Genomic DNA, 15707 nt, shown 5'->3' on the forward strand with positions numbered 1-15707 from the left:
AACGGCTTCAGACATTTGAGTCCATCTGTAAACTGTGTAGAGATTCCATAAGTGTAAGGTTGCGTCTGTAGGACAGGTAAGTATAATACTGTGTATGATTAAAAGTGAATGTGACATATGTAAAATAACATTGTCTAGCAGCCTCTGGGGAGCTTCCTGTTTGCCACCTCCCTCAATCACCATGGTAACTAGTCACATACAACAGCAATAGAGTACTGGATAGAGTACTTTGTTATTGTTGCATGTGATTCCTGCACACTAGTCAGCCGGGCTAGTGATTCAGGGGGCGTGCCTGAGCCTTGAAAGTAACACAGAAGGCACACACAGACACACTTCCATGGCAGCCCAGCAGCACCCCGTGCAGCAGCTCCACCTACCGTGCTCAGGGTCTCTCTGATGCTCCAGCCTCCTCTTCTGCGGCTCCTCCCCAGCAGTCTCTGCGGTGCACGGTGCATGGCGCGTGACGTCATGCGCTGTGCCAATATACAGCTAGGATGTCACAGATGGCTCCTCCGGAGTCCGAACAGCGGATGATGCGCGATCGCGGCACTCAGCCCGGCAATAGTGTGAGCCGCCCCAATCCGCGCCTAAATTCATTGTGCACTCAAGTGGCTCTGGGTCTCCTACTGGCGTGATTCTCTTACTCCTCATCCCTACAGAATAGTCGGCAATTGTGCCATCGCGACCTGTCGTGTTGCACTCACGTGGGACAGTAACTGATGACGTCAGGGTACATCTACTGAGGGGGATCTATCCACTACCGATCGCAGATGCCGACATCAGAATCAGGCCCTGCATGTATGAATGAAGGGACGAAGTGTAAACCGAAATAAATGTAGTTGTAAATTCGGTGGTTAAATCTAGCGCAGTGCCTACTAATGTATGCTGTCTGTAGTACAGTGTACTGGATGGTGTACCTAGCGGTTTATATGCTGCAGCTAAGCTGACAGGCAGTGATCTGGGCACCCGCTCCGGGCCGGGGTCCTTCTGTTACGTGACGTCATGCGGAAGCTGCTCCTGCCACATGGTGCTTCTATTGCTGCCGGGAGGGTGTCAGTGCTGTGAGGGAGCCCATGTGCCCGGGAGAGAGGTGGTGAAAGGGTTGCGTATACCCCCCCCCCTGTGTGTCTCATTTGCTGGTAATGTAGTAACCTATCAGGTGATGTTGATTGGCCGAGGAGGGTGCTGGGCCTACAAACACGGGGCAGCTGGGGGCCACTACACGGGCAGGCTCTCAGGGAGAGGAAAGCAGTCATAGTACAGGCATGCAGATTTCCTACAGACAGGGGGAACTGGCTTACATGGCAGCACGCTGTCAGATGTGATGACCTGCATCCTTCTCTCTGTTATCAGCAGTGGGACAGGCCCTGGCCTGGATGGAGAAAGCCCAGTGTCACAGTTGAACATTGTATTTAGGACCTGCCCAGTGTTGTTATTGTTTCCCCCTGGCTATGCCTTGTTAATGGGAAATGACAGTGATTTTATTATGTCACCTTATATTGCAATTCTAGGTTTATGACAGTGTTTCCAAACTCCAGTCCTTGGGGACCCCTTAAGCTTGGCCACATATCTTAAGACTGAAAAGCTGAGTGGAAGAAGGTGTTATGTTTAGAGGAAACATATATACAGTTGGACAGAGCACTTGAGCCACAAAATATATCAGAAATAGACTACCAACATTTAAAATAACCTTCTTACTATGATCCCTAGGGCATAACACCTTCATACATTTAAAAGTAAGTTTTCAGGAAAATTTTACATAACACCTTTATCCACTCGCCTCTATGGTTATCTTTCCAACCAGCCAACTAGTTGGATTGAATATCCGGTAAAGTATGGGATCAAATGACAATTAGCCCTTTGCTCCCATATGTCAATATACAAACATAAAAGGTTGTTCAGACAAGTCAGTTAAATCTGTCTATGTGACCGTTTTCTGGTGTTTGTGAAAAAACAGCCAATATTGTTTGCTCCCATACATTACCAGATTTTTGTTCCAACTAGTTGGCTGGTTGGAAAGATAATTTTTAGATGTATGACCAGCTTAAGGGACCTATGTATCAAAGCTTGATGAGAGATATAATTGTGAATTATAAATCACCAACCAATCTGCTTCTAACTTACAATTTATAGGCTGTCAGGGGTATTCAATATGGGAGCGATAAGTCTGTTTTTGCGTTAATATCGGAGCTATGACGTCATTATCGGAGGTTTTACTCTTACACCTTATTCAATATCAAAGACTTATCGCAGTTTTGAAAAGTCGAAGATAAAAAACGGGGATAAGTTTTCACCATTGAATAGGTGTCGAAAAAAAGCGCAGAATTGGAGTTTAGGGGTGCAGGCTTAAAAAAAAAAAAAAAATAGCCTGCACCCTTCAGTATGACCCCTTGAAACGATATGTGTCAAAAAAAAAATAAAAAAAAATCGGGACACCCCCAAAAAAGCACTTTGAATTTGGGGGCCAAAAAAAAAAAATGTTGGGGAACAAAGTTAAAAAATAGCGAACTTGACTCTGGGGGCGTCCCCAAGTGTTTTTTTCATTGCAGCTCCTTGCGCAAGTGGGTTTTTCATGATTTTTTCAAGTCTGTTTAGCAACTTTAAAATATGCTGACCCCCATTTTCAAGTACCCCAAATTTGCTGGGCATAGTTATTTTTCCCCCAAAAAAATTCTAAATGCTCTTCTGCACCACTTTCTTCAAAGTCGCATTTATGCACTTGCCGCGGCTATTAGAAAGCCCGACTTCCTTCAGGAGTTAAAAATGGGGTTACCCATAGTGATCCCCCATGTCTAGACATCATTAGGGGGGTCCCTAGAATATTTCCCGAAAATTCCCGTTTTTGTTAACCTGTAAAAAAAAATGTGTAAAAATTTAGAAAAAAAATGACATAAGGTCCCCCCCCAAAAGCCAAACCAGCCCCAGGCTTGCCAGCCAGTGGTGGTTTCTAAAAATACGGGGAACAAAATGTGTAGGGTTCCACCGTATTTTAGAAACCAACACCAGGCTGCAGGGACTAGTGCTGGTTTTAAATATAGGGGGCAAAAATGACGTGGGGTACCCCCTATATTTAAGACCAGCAACAGACTCAACCGACCGGGGTGTAATGCCACAGCCCAGAGACCCAATCAACAGGGCTCCAGGTCCAAAGCATTACACCCCAAGTCGGTCAGCGCAAGCCGGTGATCTCGGGGGAGTCGGGAACCCCCCAAAAAAGGGTCCCCCCCTCTCCCGAGCACCACAGGCTTTCGCTGAAGCCTGGGGCTCTTCCCCATACCCCTTGCTTGGTGGGTATGGGGGTAATAGGGGGGCCAAATAATGTAACACTATTGTACTTTACAGTGGAACTACAAGTGCCAGCATGCCTGCCATTTTGCACTTGTGGAACTACAAGTGCCAGCAGACATGCGGCACCTGTAATTTCACTGTAAAATAAATAGTTAAAAAAAGACAAAACACACACGCCGTGACTAGTATAAGTTTATTACATACACCTACCCATTCACACATACTTACCTATACCAGAAGTTTCTGTCCCCTTGTCCAGTAGAGATCCTTCAAATTTGGCCCTGTAAGGAAGATTTCATACTCACCTACATCCAGCGCTGGTCTCTGCAGCAATCCATGGGATTAAAAAACAAAAAAAAACGAGTTACCCAATCCACGCTACAAGCTATCTGTATGTGTGGCTTATTCACCCACGTGGGAACTGTCAGTTGCCGGAGCCAATCAGCGGGCGCTCTACAGTGAGCGCTGCCGCTGATGGGACTGCAATGCCCCGTGAAGTCCCGGCAGCGGCCATTCGGGAGCTATCTGTATGTGTGACAACACACATACAGATAGCTTGTAGCGTGGATCGGGTAACTCGTTTTTTTTTTTTTTTTTTTTTTAATCCCATGGATTACTGCGGAGACCAGCGCTGGATGTAGGTGAGTATGAAATCTTTCTTGCAGGGCCAGGTACCATGGATCTCTACTGGAGAAGGGGACAGAAACTTCTGGTATAGGTAAGTATGTGTGAATGAGTAGGTGTATGTAATAAACTTATACTGGGCACGGTGTGTGTGTTTTGTCTTTTTTTAACTATTTATTTTACAGTGAAATTACAGGTGCCGCATGTCTGCTGGCACTTGTAGTTCCACAAGTGCAAAATGGCAGGCATGCTGGCACTTGTAGTTCCACTGTAAAGTACAATAGTGTTACATTATTTGGCCCCCCTATTACCCCCATACCCACCAAGCAAAGGGTATGGGGAAGAGCCCCAGGCTTCAGCGTAAGCCTGTGGTGCTCGGGAGAGGGGGGACCCTTTTTTGGGGGTCCCCGACCCCCCCGAGATCACTGGCTTGCGCTGACCGACTTGGGGTGTAATGCTTTGGACCTGGAGCCCCGGTGATTGGGTCTCCGGCTGTGGCATTACAACCCGGTCGGTTGGGTCTGGTGCTGGTCTTAAATATAGGGGGTACCCCACGTCGTTTTTGCCCCCTATATTTAAAACCAGCACTAGTCCCTGCAGCCTGGTGTTGGTTTCTAAAATACGGTGGAACCCTACACATTTTGTTCCCCGTATTTTTAGAAACCAACACTGGCTGGCAAGCCTGGGGCTGGTTTGGCTTTTGGGGGGGGGGAACCTTATGTCATTTTTTTTGTAATTTTTTTTACAGGTTAACTAAAACGGGAATTTTCGGGAAATATTCTAGGGACCCCCCTAAAGATGTCTAGACATGGGGGATAACTATGGATACCCCCATTTTTAACTCCTGAAGGAAGTCAGGGTTTCTAATAGCCGCGGCAGGAAAAAACACCTTGCAAAGCTATTTAAAAACCCGACTTTCTTTTGCAGGCAAAAACGGGGTTACCCGTAGTGATCCCCCCATGTCTGGACATCTTTAGGGGGGTCCCTGGCATATTTCCCCAAAATTCCCGTTTTTTTCCTTAATTGGGGTCAAGGGTCATTTTTTAAAAAACAGGGATCATTTTTCACCATTGAATAGGTGTCGAAAAAAAGTGCAGAATTGGGGTTTAGGGGTGCAGGCTTAAAAAAAATAGCCTGCACCCCTGGGAATGACATTTAAAAAAGAACTATGTCAAAAAAAGTTTTAAAAAAAATAGGGACACCCCAAAAAATAAATTTAAAAATTGGGGTGAAAAAAAAAAGGGATAAAAATTGTTTAACAATAGGGAAATAGATTCAGGGCTATTCTGTAAGTATGCGGCAGGTGTTTTGAAGAATAGATTTATAGCGGCAGGTGCACAAATGCAGAGTTTTCAAAAACTTACTTTAGGGACTTAAAAATATGCTAGTACCCATTTTCATGTACCCCAAATTTGATGGGACCACTTAAAAAAACGAAAAAAATAACCTAAGTGCTCTTCTGCATCACTTCTTCAATGTCGGGAAAAAAACACCTGCTGCGGCTATTTAAATCCCCCGACTTTCAATTAAAGGCTAAAACGGGGGTACCCATAGTGTTCCCCCATGTTTTTACAACTTTAGGGGGGGTCTTACAATTATTTTAAGGAAAAATTTAAAACTTTACGCAAATCCAACTTCGGAGTTTCCCGTTTTCGTTAATTTTATATTGAATACGGGGATAAGCGGGAGCGCGCCCGATACTTTAACGCAGGTAAAAACTCCGGTATGAAACGTTAACTTCGACAGTGAAGTTAACATTTCATATTGAATACCCCTGTGTGTGTGATAAATGACAGGAGATGATTGGCTAATACTTTTTCTCCCACAATATTATGTCTCATCGAGCTTAGATACATAGGCCCGTAAGTGTCTAAAACCTAAACATGGTTGGAATGAAAATCTGGTAATGTATGAGAGCAAATGACAATTGACCATTTGCTTCCAAACACCAGAAAATGGATGAAAACAAGCACTGAGACACATTTGTTAAATCAAACTATGTAACAAACTTGTCTGACGCTTTTAGTTCATTTTCCAGAGTTTGGGAGCATACGCCCAATTGGTATTTGTTGCCATGCATTACCAGATTTTTGTTCCAACAAGTTGGCTGGTTGGAAAGATAATCTGTAGGTGTGTGTCTAGCTTTAAGCTGGCCACACACTAGACCAACTTTCATCCAACCGTCCAACTAGTTGATTGGTTAGAATGAAAATCTGGTAAGCAATGGGAGTAACTGATCAGCAATTTGCTCCTAAATGCCAGAAAACAGATATAAATGGTCGTTCAGACAAAGTTTATTAAATGTTTGATCTAAACAATTTGTTTAAACAACAGTTATTGTCCATTTTCCGGCATTTGGGAGCAAATTGCTGATTGTCATTTGCTTTCATTCCTTACCAGATTTTCATTCCAACCAATCAACTAGTTTGCTGGTTGGATGTAAGTTGGTCTAGTGTGTGTGGCCAGCTTAACAGTGCACAGATTTATCCATGACTGACTGACACACAGTAGGGATCCACAGGTTGTGCTAAATTTTTCACTTATCAAACTAAAATTGCTGTTTTATAGATCTAGACATTAAATAATGTTACTATATAATAAAAACGGGTCATGTTGTAACTCTTCATAACATTGACATAACGATGATTGAAATGTTATTAAAATTTTAGAGATCTATTTCTCCGATATAAATGATTAGAACAGTGACTGCAGTGTGAAAGTGTTATTTTTAATATTCCCCAAATGTTTACCAACTAGCACACTCATTTCAAATTATTAGTGAGAGATCCACTTTATTAATTGATACGTTATAAAAACAAGGCTGTCTGTTAACAAGGTCTGAAATGAATAAACAGTTGATAATGAATTATATAGAGCCTTATCTGATATGTTATAGAAGTGTTACAAAATGTTTCAACCATATTTTTGTTTTCCCCTCTTTATTATGTTGGTGCCCCTGCAAATGTCTTTTCATCTTTCTGTAGTTGTAATATGTGCACACACGCAGTCACAAACTGAGGCCTTTTAAACAAATTGCTGCCAAAAATCTCAAAAGAAAAAAAATATTGTGCATTCTCGTTCTATTATAAACTGCATTTCAAGCAGATTGTACAATCTACATTATGCTAAACATAAGACTGCTCTTTTATATACACTTATATGTAGAAGATATTGCAATTTATATATGTATGTTATTAACTTGAGTATATGGTTGGTCATCAAATGAAAACTGCTGGTACATATAGATTGTACCTTTTGACATTTGTACATAGTTAAAATGTTGCCATCAGTTTTTGAAAATAAAACAAATCTGGAAGTTAAACTTTAGGCTTGTGTTCCTGCTCCGCATTTATGTCTATCATTCTCGATCTTGTTTTCCAGATTCATATTTTATCAGGATGGAGTACATGACGGGGCCATCAACTAGCAGCCAAGGGAACATGTAAGGAGAACTCTTGAGGAGCAATGAGTATTAAGAGGAGTCCAATTTTTATTGGACTTTTATTATTGGTTTAGTGAGTTATGCTGGCCGTACCCTAGCGCGCAATTCCGGGCCGATTGCCCGGTTTGCGACGCGTCATACGATGAATCGTGTTCAAATTGTGTAACAGGTAGGATACAATCCTATTTGTGCTCCCGCTGATCTTAAAACGTATCGCATGATCAGATGTGCAGCCCATCATATCTATCGTAATCGTATGCAGATCGTGTCCATTAAAAAGCACCAAATTGTGCCGTCGGGACTGCCGGTGAGTTCAAGGGTCCAGTATTCTGTGTGAATAGGGGGGGGGTGTGTTCATTGCGATCGCTTTCGTATCTGGCAGTGTAGTCTCTGTGCCCCTGATGATCTGCATATGTTTTTGGCTAATTATTTGCTTTTGATCTGTATTTTTAGCCTTTGTTGCCAATGTGGAATTCCAATCCCTCCAAACCCCGCGAACATGTGTGTGGCATGTCTACGGACACAGGTCGACATCAGCGAAGGGATTCCAAAGCAAGTGTCTGTGCATTTCTGCAAGCAGTGTGAACGGTAAGTCTCAAGCTTCATAACTGCTCCTATTTTTTATTTTAATCTGTCTTTGTATGAAGCTGTTAGATGTTTGGATTTACAGATGTGTCCTCATACACTATTGCTGCAGTGGCGCCAAACAGCCATTCGCAGCGCACTAGGTCCCATGCGACTCAGCTTGCACCAAGCGTGTTTGTTTTCTTTTTTCTCGAAAAAGTCTTCGTCACAATTGGATGCTACAAATTGCTTCACATGACTGACTTAGGTACTTGACTTTAAATGGGGGAGATCTGGGCATTAATACCCCCCCTATCTCATGAAAATGTAATATTTTCTATAGTGTTAGGTGTAACTGTCTAGTGATCACATGATCTCCAGAAAATAACTAAGGGAGCACATTGTTTGAAAGACTCCTCTCTTACAAATGAGGCTGTCCATGAGTACTTACAGACGACGTCAAATTTGTTGGTACCTTTCCACGAACAATGAACCCATATTTTTCTCTGCAATAACTTGAAAGTGATAATCGTCATCCATCATTGTTTATTCTATACTTAATAGCAATTAGACTTTGCATTTGATTTTTAATTCATCAGAATATTTTAAATAATTAAATGAAAATGGCATGGACAAAGATGTTGGGACCTTTTAAGGGTAATCACTGCAATCAGGTGATTTCTGTAGTTCTCAGTGAGCATTCTGCGGAATGGGTATGAAATACCGCTGGCCGCATGGCCGGCGGTTCGATTCCCGTCAGCGGCAGCCCGACAGGAGCAGAGTGCGACGCAGCGGAAGCCCGACAGCGCTGGAAATCCCGATCGTGGATAGGTAAGTATCCACTAACCTAACCTAACCCTCCTTAGGGGTGCCTATCCCTAACTTCCCTCCCAAGTGCCTGACCCTAATCCCCCCCCCCCCCTCTAAGTGCCTAACCCTAACCACCCCCTTCCCCGCTACCTAAACCTAAGTCCCCCCCGGGGGTGCCTAACCCTAACCCTCCCTCCCCCTAGCCTAACCCTAACCCTCCCGGGGGGGTGCCTAACCCTAAGTCCCCCCCGGGAGCCCTAAACCTAACCCTCCCCCCGACCGCCCCCCTACGATCATGATGCCGGGCGCCGGTCTCCCGGCGTCGGGGAAATGCGGGCGTCTACATCTAGACGCCCGGCATTTCACCCTTGCCGGGATAAGACAGTCGGGAAGCCGGCTGCCGGTATATAGGCAGTCGGCGTCCGGATTGCTTCCCCTTTCTGCACCTGTCAACAGGAAGTTTGACCCCTCTTCCTGAGGTGAACTGCTCCAGCTGTCTTAGGTTTGATGGGTGACTTCTTCAGACTGCATGATTCAGCAGTTTCCATAGCTGTTTGATAGGATTCAGATCAGGGCTCATAGAACACCGCCTCAGAATGGTCCAATGTTTAGGTCCTATTCATTCTTGGGTGCTTTTAGCTGTGTGTATGGTGTCCAACATTATCCTGTTGGAGGACCCATGACAGAGCTATCTGACACTGGGCAGTATGTTTCGCACCAGAGTGCCTTAATAGTCTTGAGAACCAATTGTGCTCTGCACAGATTCAAGGCTGTCTGTGCAGATGCAGCAAAGAAACCCCAGGATTTAACAAAGACTCCTGCATGTTACACAGTAGGTATGGTCCTACTGTGTCCTTTTCTTTGAGATCTTCGGTTGTTTCTTCTGTGAACGTACAGTTGAGCTGAATTGTCAAACTCCAGTTTTGACTCCTCTGTCTAAAGTTTTTCTTGACACTCTTTGTCACTATCCCTCTGTTTATTCTGGAGTAGGTTGGCTACAGTCCCATGTACTTAAAACATCTTAATACTTGCAACTTTAGTCCTAGAGACATCAAGCTACTTGGAAGGGGTCAGACTTCTCTCTCCTTTGCTTTCTCTGCATTCCATGTTCAGTGTGATGCACACAATGATACCAAACAGCAGAGTGACTTATTTTCTCCATTTAAATAGACTGAATGTCTGATTAGAAGATTAAAGACGTGTGTTACTAATTTAAAAAAGCAATTAATTTTATATATTACAGTAATCCAGGGATTCTCAATCACAGTCCTCAAGTACCACTAACCGATCAATTTTGAGGATTTCAGTCTGGATGCAGGTGGGATAATTACTGACCCAGTAAAATAGATTAACTCACCTGTGCATGATTAAAGAAGTTCTGAAAACATTACCTGTTGGTGGTACTTGAGGATTAGGTTTGAGAACTCCTACTATAATCCAATATGATATCTCGTTCCGATAACCGTTGGAACAATATATCATGCAGATTGTGTGGTGCGTACACTCTATTGCGCATACGTGCTTGTCGTTCATTGTGTCGTCCTATCTACTGTGCTGCAATATATCATTCCATCGCGTTGTGCCGTTGCTCGAACATACATCATAAAGTGTTTACCCAAGGGGTACCAACAAATCTGTCCAGGCCATTTTAGAATACCTTTTTGATAGTAAGCAATACTTCCTCTTTTCCATTTCTTTTCCTTATTGTATAACACAGCAAAGGCATGCAGGTATGCGTAAAACAATAGCTTTTCATTGTAGCACTTTTCAGGAGGAATGAAGCATTGCTCTTAATGAGCTACAAGGGTACCAACAAATTTTGTCCACGCCTGTACATGAGCTCATGTGGGCAGTGGGGCTCTATAAGGGCTCTCACCTCCTCTCCGGAAAATGTAATGTTATCTACGATGCAGGTTGGTGGTGTCTGCTGATCACCTGTGCCAACTACTTAGCAGTCACATCACTGAAAGAGAGGACTTCCCTCATTCAGATGTGGGTGTCATCAAATTTATTTAAAATTAGAATGAGATCTTCCCCCATCCGTGAAGTATTTAAGGTTTTCTGCAGAGTAGGGATTGTCTGCTTACCAGACAATAGCTTATAAAGAGATACACAGGATGGAAAAGAATAAAATCCTCTTTCAGTTGTGGGTATTGACTTGACTGGTGTCAGGATGGGGGAATCGGATGACTCAGTGGGATTAGTCTGCAGTGTTTTTAATGTACATGTTGAAGACAAGTCCCAGTTGTACCTAGCACTGATGCTTTTAAAGTTCACATCTGCTTCTAATGTTATGTAGTCTTTTGGACAGCTTTCTTATTGTCCATAGGGTCTCGCTCCCTGGATATGCTAGTCTGTGATGAATGTTATGCTTTCAGTTGGTGTTACTTGGAATACTGTAGCTACAATGAAAATTGTACATTTGCAGCCCACCTTCCAAAAGTATTTATTCCAAAATGTAGGTGGTAGGAGCAGGTAACATCTAAATCATGACACCCACATGGGACTGTGAGCAGAGAGGGCATATCCCGATTTACTGTAAGAAATAAAATAGAGCTGGCTACTTAATGCTGACACAACAAACTCTCTCACTTTTATCGTCAGCAGTTTCCGTATCTGATGAAACGGGCAGTGACCCATGAAACGCGGAATACTTTAGCGAGTGAAATTGACATAAACCTATGAGATGTTACTTGCACATAATACCTCAAGTTGTGAATAGATAGTAAATTGTTTTTGGAAGCTGCATACGTTTGTCGGACCATTCACTCTCCCCACTATTGGTGGAGACATACAGAGACAGATTCATTGGTATTCAATATAGATTCATCTAGCCAACCTGCACCCAAAAGTTAATCCCCTTTTTTTTTTTTCATTGTTATCCCAAGGACATTCCTCTTGCAACGGAGTGTCAGCAAAATGGACTAGATTACGTCTGTGTCAGGAGAGGCATGGCCGTTACCTTCTACTAAGACTCCACTCCTAGTAATGCTGCGCAGACCATTTGTCTTTGCTGAGGCACATTTAGAGTCGTCACATTCCAACTTGAGTATGGCAGTGCCCACAACAGTAGTACCTTGTTTTATTCATAGCACACTGCGAAGGACATCTACAAAGACTAAACTGCCTTTTTTTTTTTTCTTTTTTTTTTTTTTTTAGAAGAGGATAACTCCAATTAATTTTGGAGGAGGTAGTGTTGAATGTGTGAGATCTGAGCCCCCTCCCCATTAGTCTACTTCAACCACAATAACAGTGAAAACATTGAATGTTGCACAGGGGCCGGACTAGTAATAGATTCTCTTTGTTTTAGCTATCTACAGCCACCAGGGACATGGATCCAGTGTGCCTTGGAGTCCCGAGAGCTACTCACTTTGTGCCTGAAAAAACTGAAGGCTTCATTGAACAAGGTGTGACTGGAGTGTATCACATGGTACTGTGTGTACCATTCACTTACTAACACAGCTAACAGGTGCTCTAACCAGTAGATTGAAACTTGGTTGCTATCTATAGCAAGTTATGCAAATTAAAACTATTTGTTTGCTATCAGTCTAATTCACTTGTGTGGCTGTATTAGTAGATGATGCTTACATATATATTTTGCATATATATATTTTCTTCTTCAGGGTCCATAGGGCTCCACAGGGAGACATTGGGGTGTAAGTGGGACCTGGAGGACCGGACACCAACAGTAAAGCTTTTCAATTCCAGGATGCTCTGGTCCTTCCCCCCCTATACCCTGCCCACAGCCGGAGGGCACTTCAGTTTCGTTGGTGTCCGACAGGAGCTGGACTACCATTATAACGGGGCTGCATTAAGTAGCCCAAGCTTTTTATTTTATGATTTTATTTCTATTTTTTTACTATAACGGGCGAGCAGCACCAAACTGTCCTCCGGACATCTGTGCTGCCGCAGTATTAACATACTGACACGGCATATGTAAGGAGGCCAGGGGACCCGGTGGTTAGTGTCAGCTAGGGGAGACTGCGCTCTACCTGCAGACCCTCCTCGAGTCCAGGGCGCCATCCCACTGTGGTCTTTGTAATCCCTGGGCTGCTCCTCCCTCATTCTCTTCCCCCCCCAGAGACTCGCGGCAGCCATTTTCTGCAAGCAGCTCTCTGGGAACGATGGGGCAAGTCTCCCTGTATATCACTCCCACAGGCCAGGTCATACAGCTCTATATCCTACCAGCCACTGTGGTCTGTGTAGTTGATTTTAGTGCCCATTGTAAACATGTAATGTTTTTCTGTGTTTGTATGTGACTTGTGTTAGTGCTAACCTCCTACTTTCTATACTGTACAGCTTATACTTTTCCCTGATTGTACTATATTCTGACATTCTAAGGTATAGGGGGGTTCATTATACCTCACATTTCCAAGATACTTGTGAGTGCTATCACATACTTTATAATGTGGTTGTACGCCACACTGTGCCATATTATTCAGGGTGTTCACTGCACTGTATCATACTGTGTATTTTGTTATTTGTTATTCTTGTGGCTATGGCTGGCAGGGGAAAGAATAACAAGCAGCCTAATGCTGCTGCTCCTACTCTAATAGCTTGTAAGTCCTGCTCTGCGGGCTTAGCCACAGAGGACCTAATTTAAGATGGTCTCTGTATTAATTGTTACACAGCCCCAGGCCCATCAGCCCTGGTGTCTCTCCCTCAGTACCCACCCTGGGCTGCCTTTTCACAAATGCTGGTAAAACCTGTGGACCAAGTAACAGTCCCTGTGGGTAGCTCCCCCTATGGGATGGCCACAGCACGTACTGTCTACCTCAATAAGAGTTTGGCTAATATGTGTACGGTTTTTCAGCAAATGCTGCAAAAAGAATAGCCTTTACCTACTAATCCTACTAAACATCCTGTGATATCTGCCCAATCCACACAGTTATCTGATTCTAAGATATCATCGGGAGGCAGAAGACTCAGATCTCTCTCACTCTGACTCCTTTTCAGGAGAAGAGGAGCCACCCTCTAAACTAAATATACCTGATCTTGTGAGGGCTGTTAAAACTATTCTACAAATAGAAGTGGACGAACCCGCTCCTAAGAAAAAAAAAAAATGCACTTTTTAAGCGACTTTTTAACGAAAAGGTTTCAGAATCCCAAACTGTTCAGTTTCTTCTACCAGTGATCGCAAATACGTGCTTCAGCACGTATTTTACCCACTTTTGAGGACCGGGGACTCTCTTTTCAAAAAAATGGGTGGGTCCCCGGGGATGCGCTCTACTGCAGCCAATCCCTTGCCACCAATGATGTGACTGACAGTGGCGGGCAGGGATGGAGGCAGAGGGGAATATGCTTCCGGGGCTGGACTTCTCTGCAATCTGTTTGGAGTTAAGACACACATCCACTAGACCAGGGGTTCTCAAACTCTGTCCTCAGGACCCCACACAGGTCACCCAGCAGGTGCACAGGTGTATTCATTACTCACTGACACATTTTAAAAGATCCACTGGTGGAGCTAATTATTTCACTTGTGATTCTGTGACCAGACCTGGAAAACATGCACTGTTTAGGGTCCTGAGGACCGAGTTTGAGGACCTGTGCACTAGACCATTAAATTGAACGATTACGATATCGTAATCGTTTGAAAATAATTTGCAGATTGCTGATTAGACATCTATCATCGTACAAATATGTTGTACAACCTGACTATATCATCAGGTTCAACATGTTTGCAGATGATTGATGTGCCTACACTAAACAACTGCTCATTTAGTGTAGGCACATCAAAGGCAGACAAACGACTACACGATTACAAGGTCGTAATTGTGCAGCCTGTCGTCTAGTGGATGTGCGCTATTAAACCCGCAGGAGCGCAGCGGGGAGCAGGGTGACCATGCCACGAGGGGCTACATTACCCCTGGTGCGAGGGAGTACTGACTACCAGCGAGCTGCACGGAAGAAAGTGACCGCACTACCGAGGGCAGTGGCAGCGAGTGATTGCGTGGGATCTGCAGGCGGATGACCCCAGCGTTCATTGAAGTCCTGCAAACTAGGACTTACTAACTACTGCAGCCAGGAGCATGGGAGAGGGATGGGGGCAGAAGGAGTATTTGCAGTGACAGATACCCTCCCTCCAACAACTCACTAGTGGCGGAGGGACGAGTGCTGGGGGGGTCGATCCCCCTGCTTTGATCAGCACTAAACTGGTTCCGGTGCATCACTGACTTTATTCTGCACATGTGCCCGGTCCCTTTTGCTCAAGGGGCCTGCTGCTAGATGTAACCATGGAGCCTCGCTTGAGGCGCCCAAAGAGTATGTCAGGGGGAACCTGGCTGACTGCATCCCATACACAGGAGGTCAGGTTGAACTGCAACAAGATTACGCTCCCAGCTCCCTGCAAGTTCTGGGGTCATGCAACACTGAGACATCGCAGAGGGCCAAGAAGCTTGGAGGAGGGCCTGTGTCCGGGACTTAATAGCATTCCCTACTTCGGTGCCTACTGCAGTGATCTGTGCCAGCAGTCAGTCTGAACTGGAATAATATATAAGAGCTGTGCAGATTTTTATTTTTTTACCAATAGGGGGGGAAAGGGCTAGTTGCTACTAATACTTTCAGCTGCTATCTCTTCCTTGCCCCCCCCCCCCAGTATTGCCCCAGCTGCTGTCTACCCTTATCCCCTCTCTACCCCTAGCACTGCCTGCCCCATGCCTTCTTCTTGCCCACAGTACTGCTCTGCCCCAGCTATCTAACTCTCCCTACCCAGCCCTAACTTACTCCTTGTCCCCAGTATTGCCCAAGCTGCTATCTATACTTGCCCCCTCTCTACCCCCAGCACTGCGTGCCCTTAACCACCTCCTTGCCCACAGTACTGCCCCAGCTGCTATCTACACTTGCCCCCTCCCTATTCCCAAAACTGCCTGCCCCTAGCCCCCTCCTTGCACTCCAGTACTGTCAGTTGTTCTCTATCCGTGCCCCCCAGCACTGTCACAACTGCTGTCTGCACTTACCCCCTCCCTACCCCCAGCACTGC

General features: G+C 44.5%; 1 protein-coding gene across 5 annotated transcripts in view; it reads left to right on the forward strand.

Annotated features, from left to right (window-relative positions):
- Positions 1-590: 590 nt before the first annotated feature.
- Positions 591-15707, forward strand: part of NMD3 (NMD3 ribosome export adaptor) — a 65279-nt gene continuing 50162 nt past the window's right edge. The window contains exons 1-4 of one of the 5 annotated variants that reach the window (XM_088452356.1): positions 591-798; positions 7294-7354; positions 7808-7942; positions 12039-12135. In XM_088452356.1, coding sequence (XP_088308482.1) covers positions 771-798; positions 7294-7354; positions 7808-7942; positions 12039-12135 — 321 coding nt within the window. In that variant the 5' untranslated portion in view covers positions 591-770. Of the gene's footprint in view, positions 799-966; positions 1160-7293; positions 7355-7807; positions 7943-12038; positions 12136-15707 lie in introns of those variants that run through there. The other 4 variants (XM_088452360.1, XM_088452359.1, XM_088452358.1 and 1 more) reach the window with 4 other exon arrangements.

This window comes from Taudactylus pleione, unplaced genomic scaffold, assembly GCF_031769625.1.
Source record: "Taudactylus pleione unplaced genomic scaffold, aTauple2 ptg000037l, whole genome shotgun sequence".
In the NCBI taxonomy this organism is placed as follows: Eukaryota; Metazoa; Chordata; class Amphibia; order Anura; family Myobatrachidae; genus Taudactylus; species Taudactylus pleione.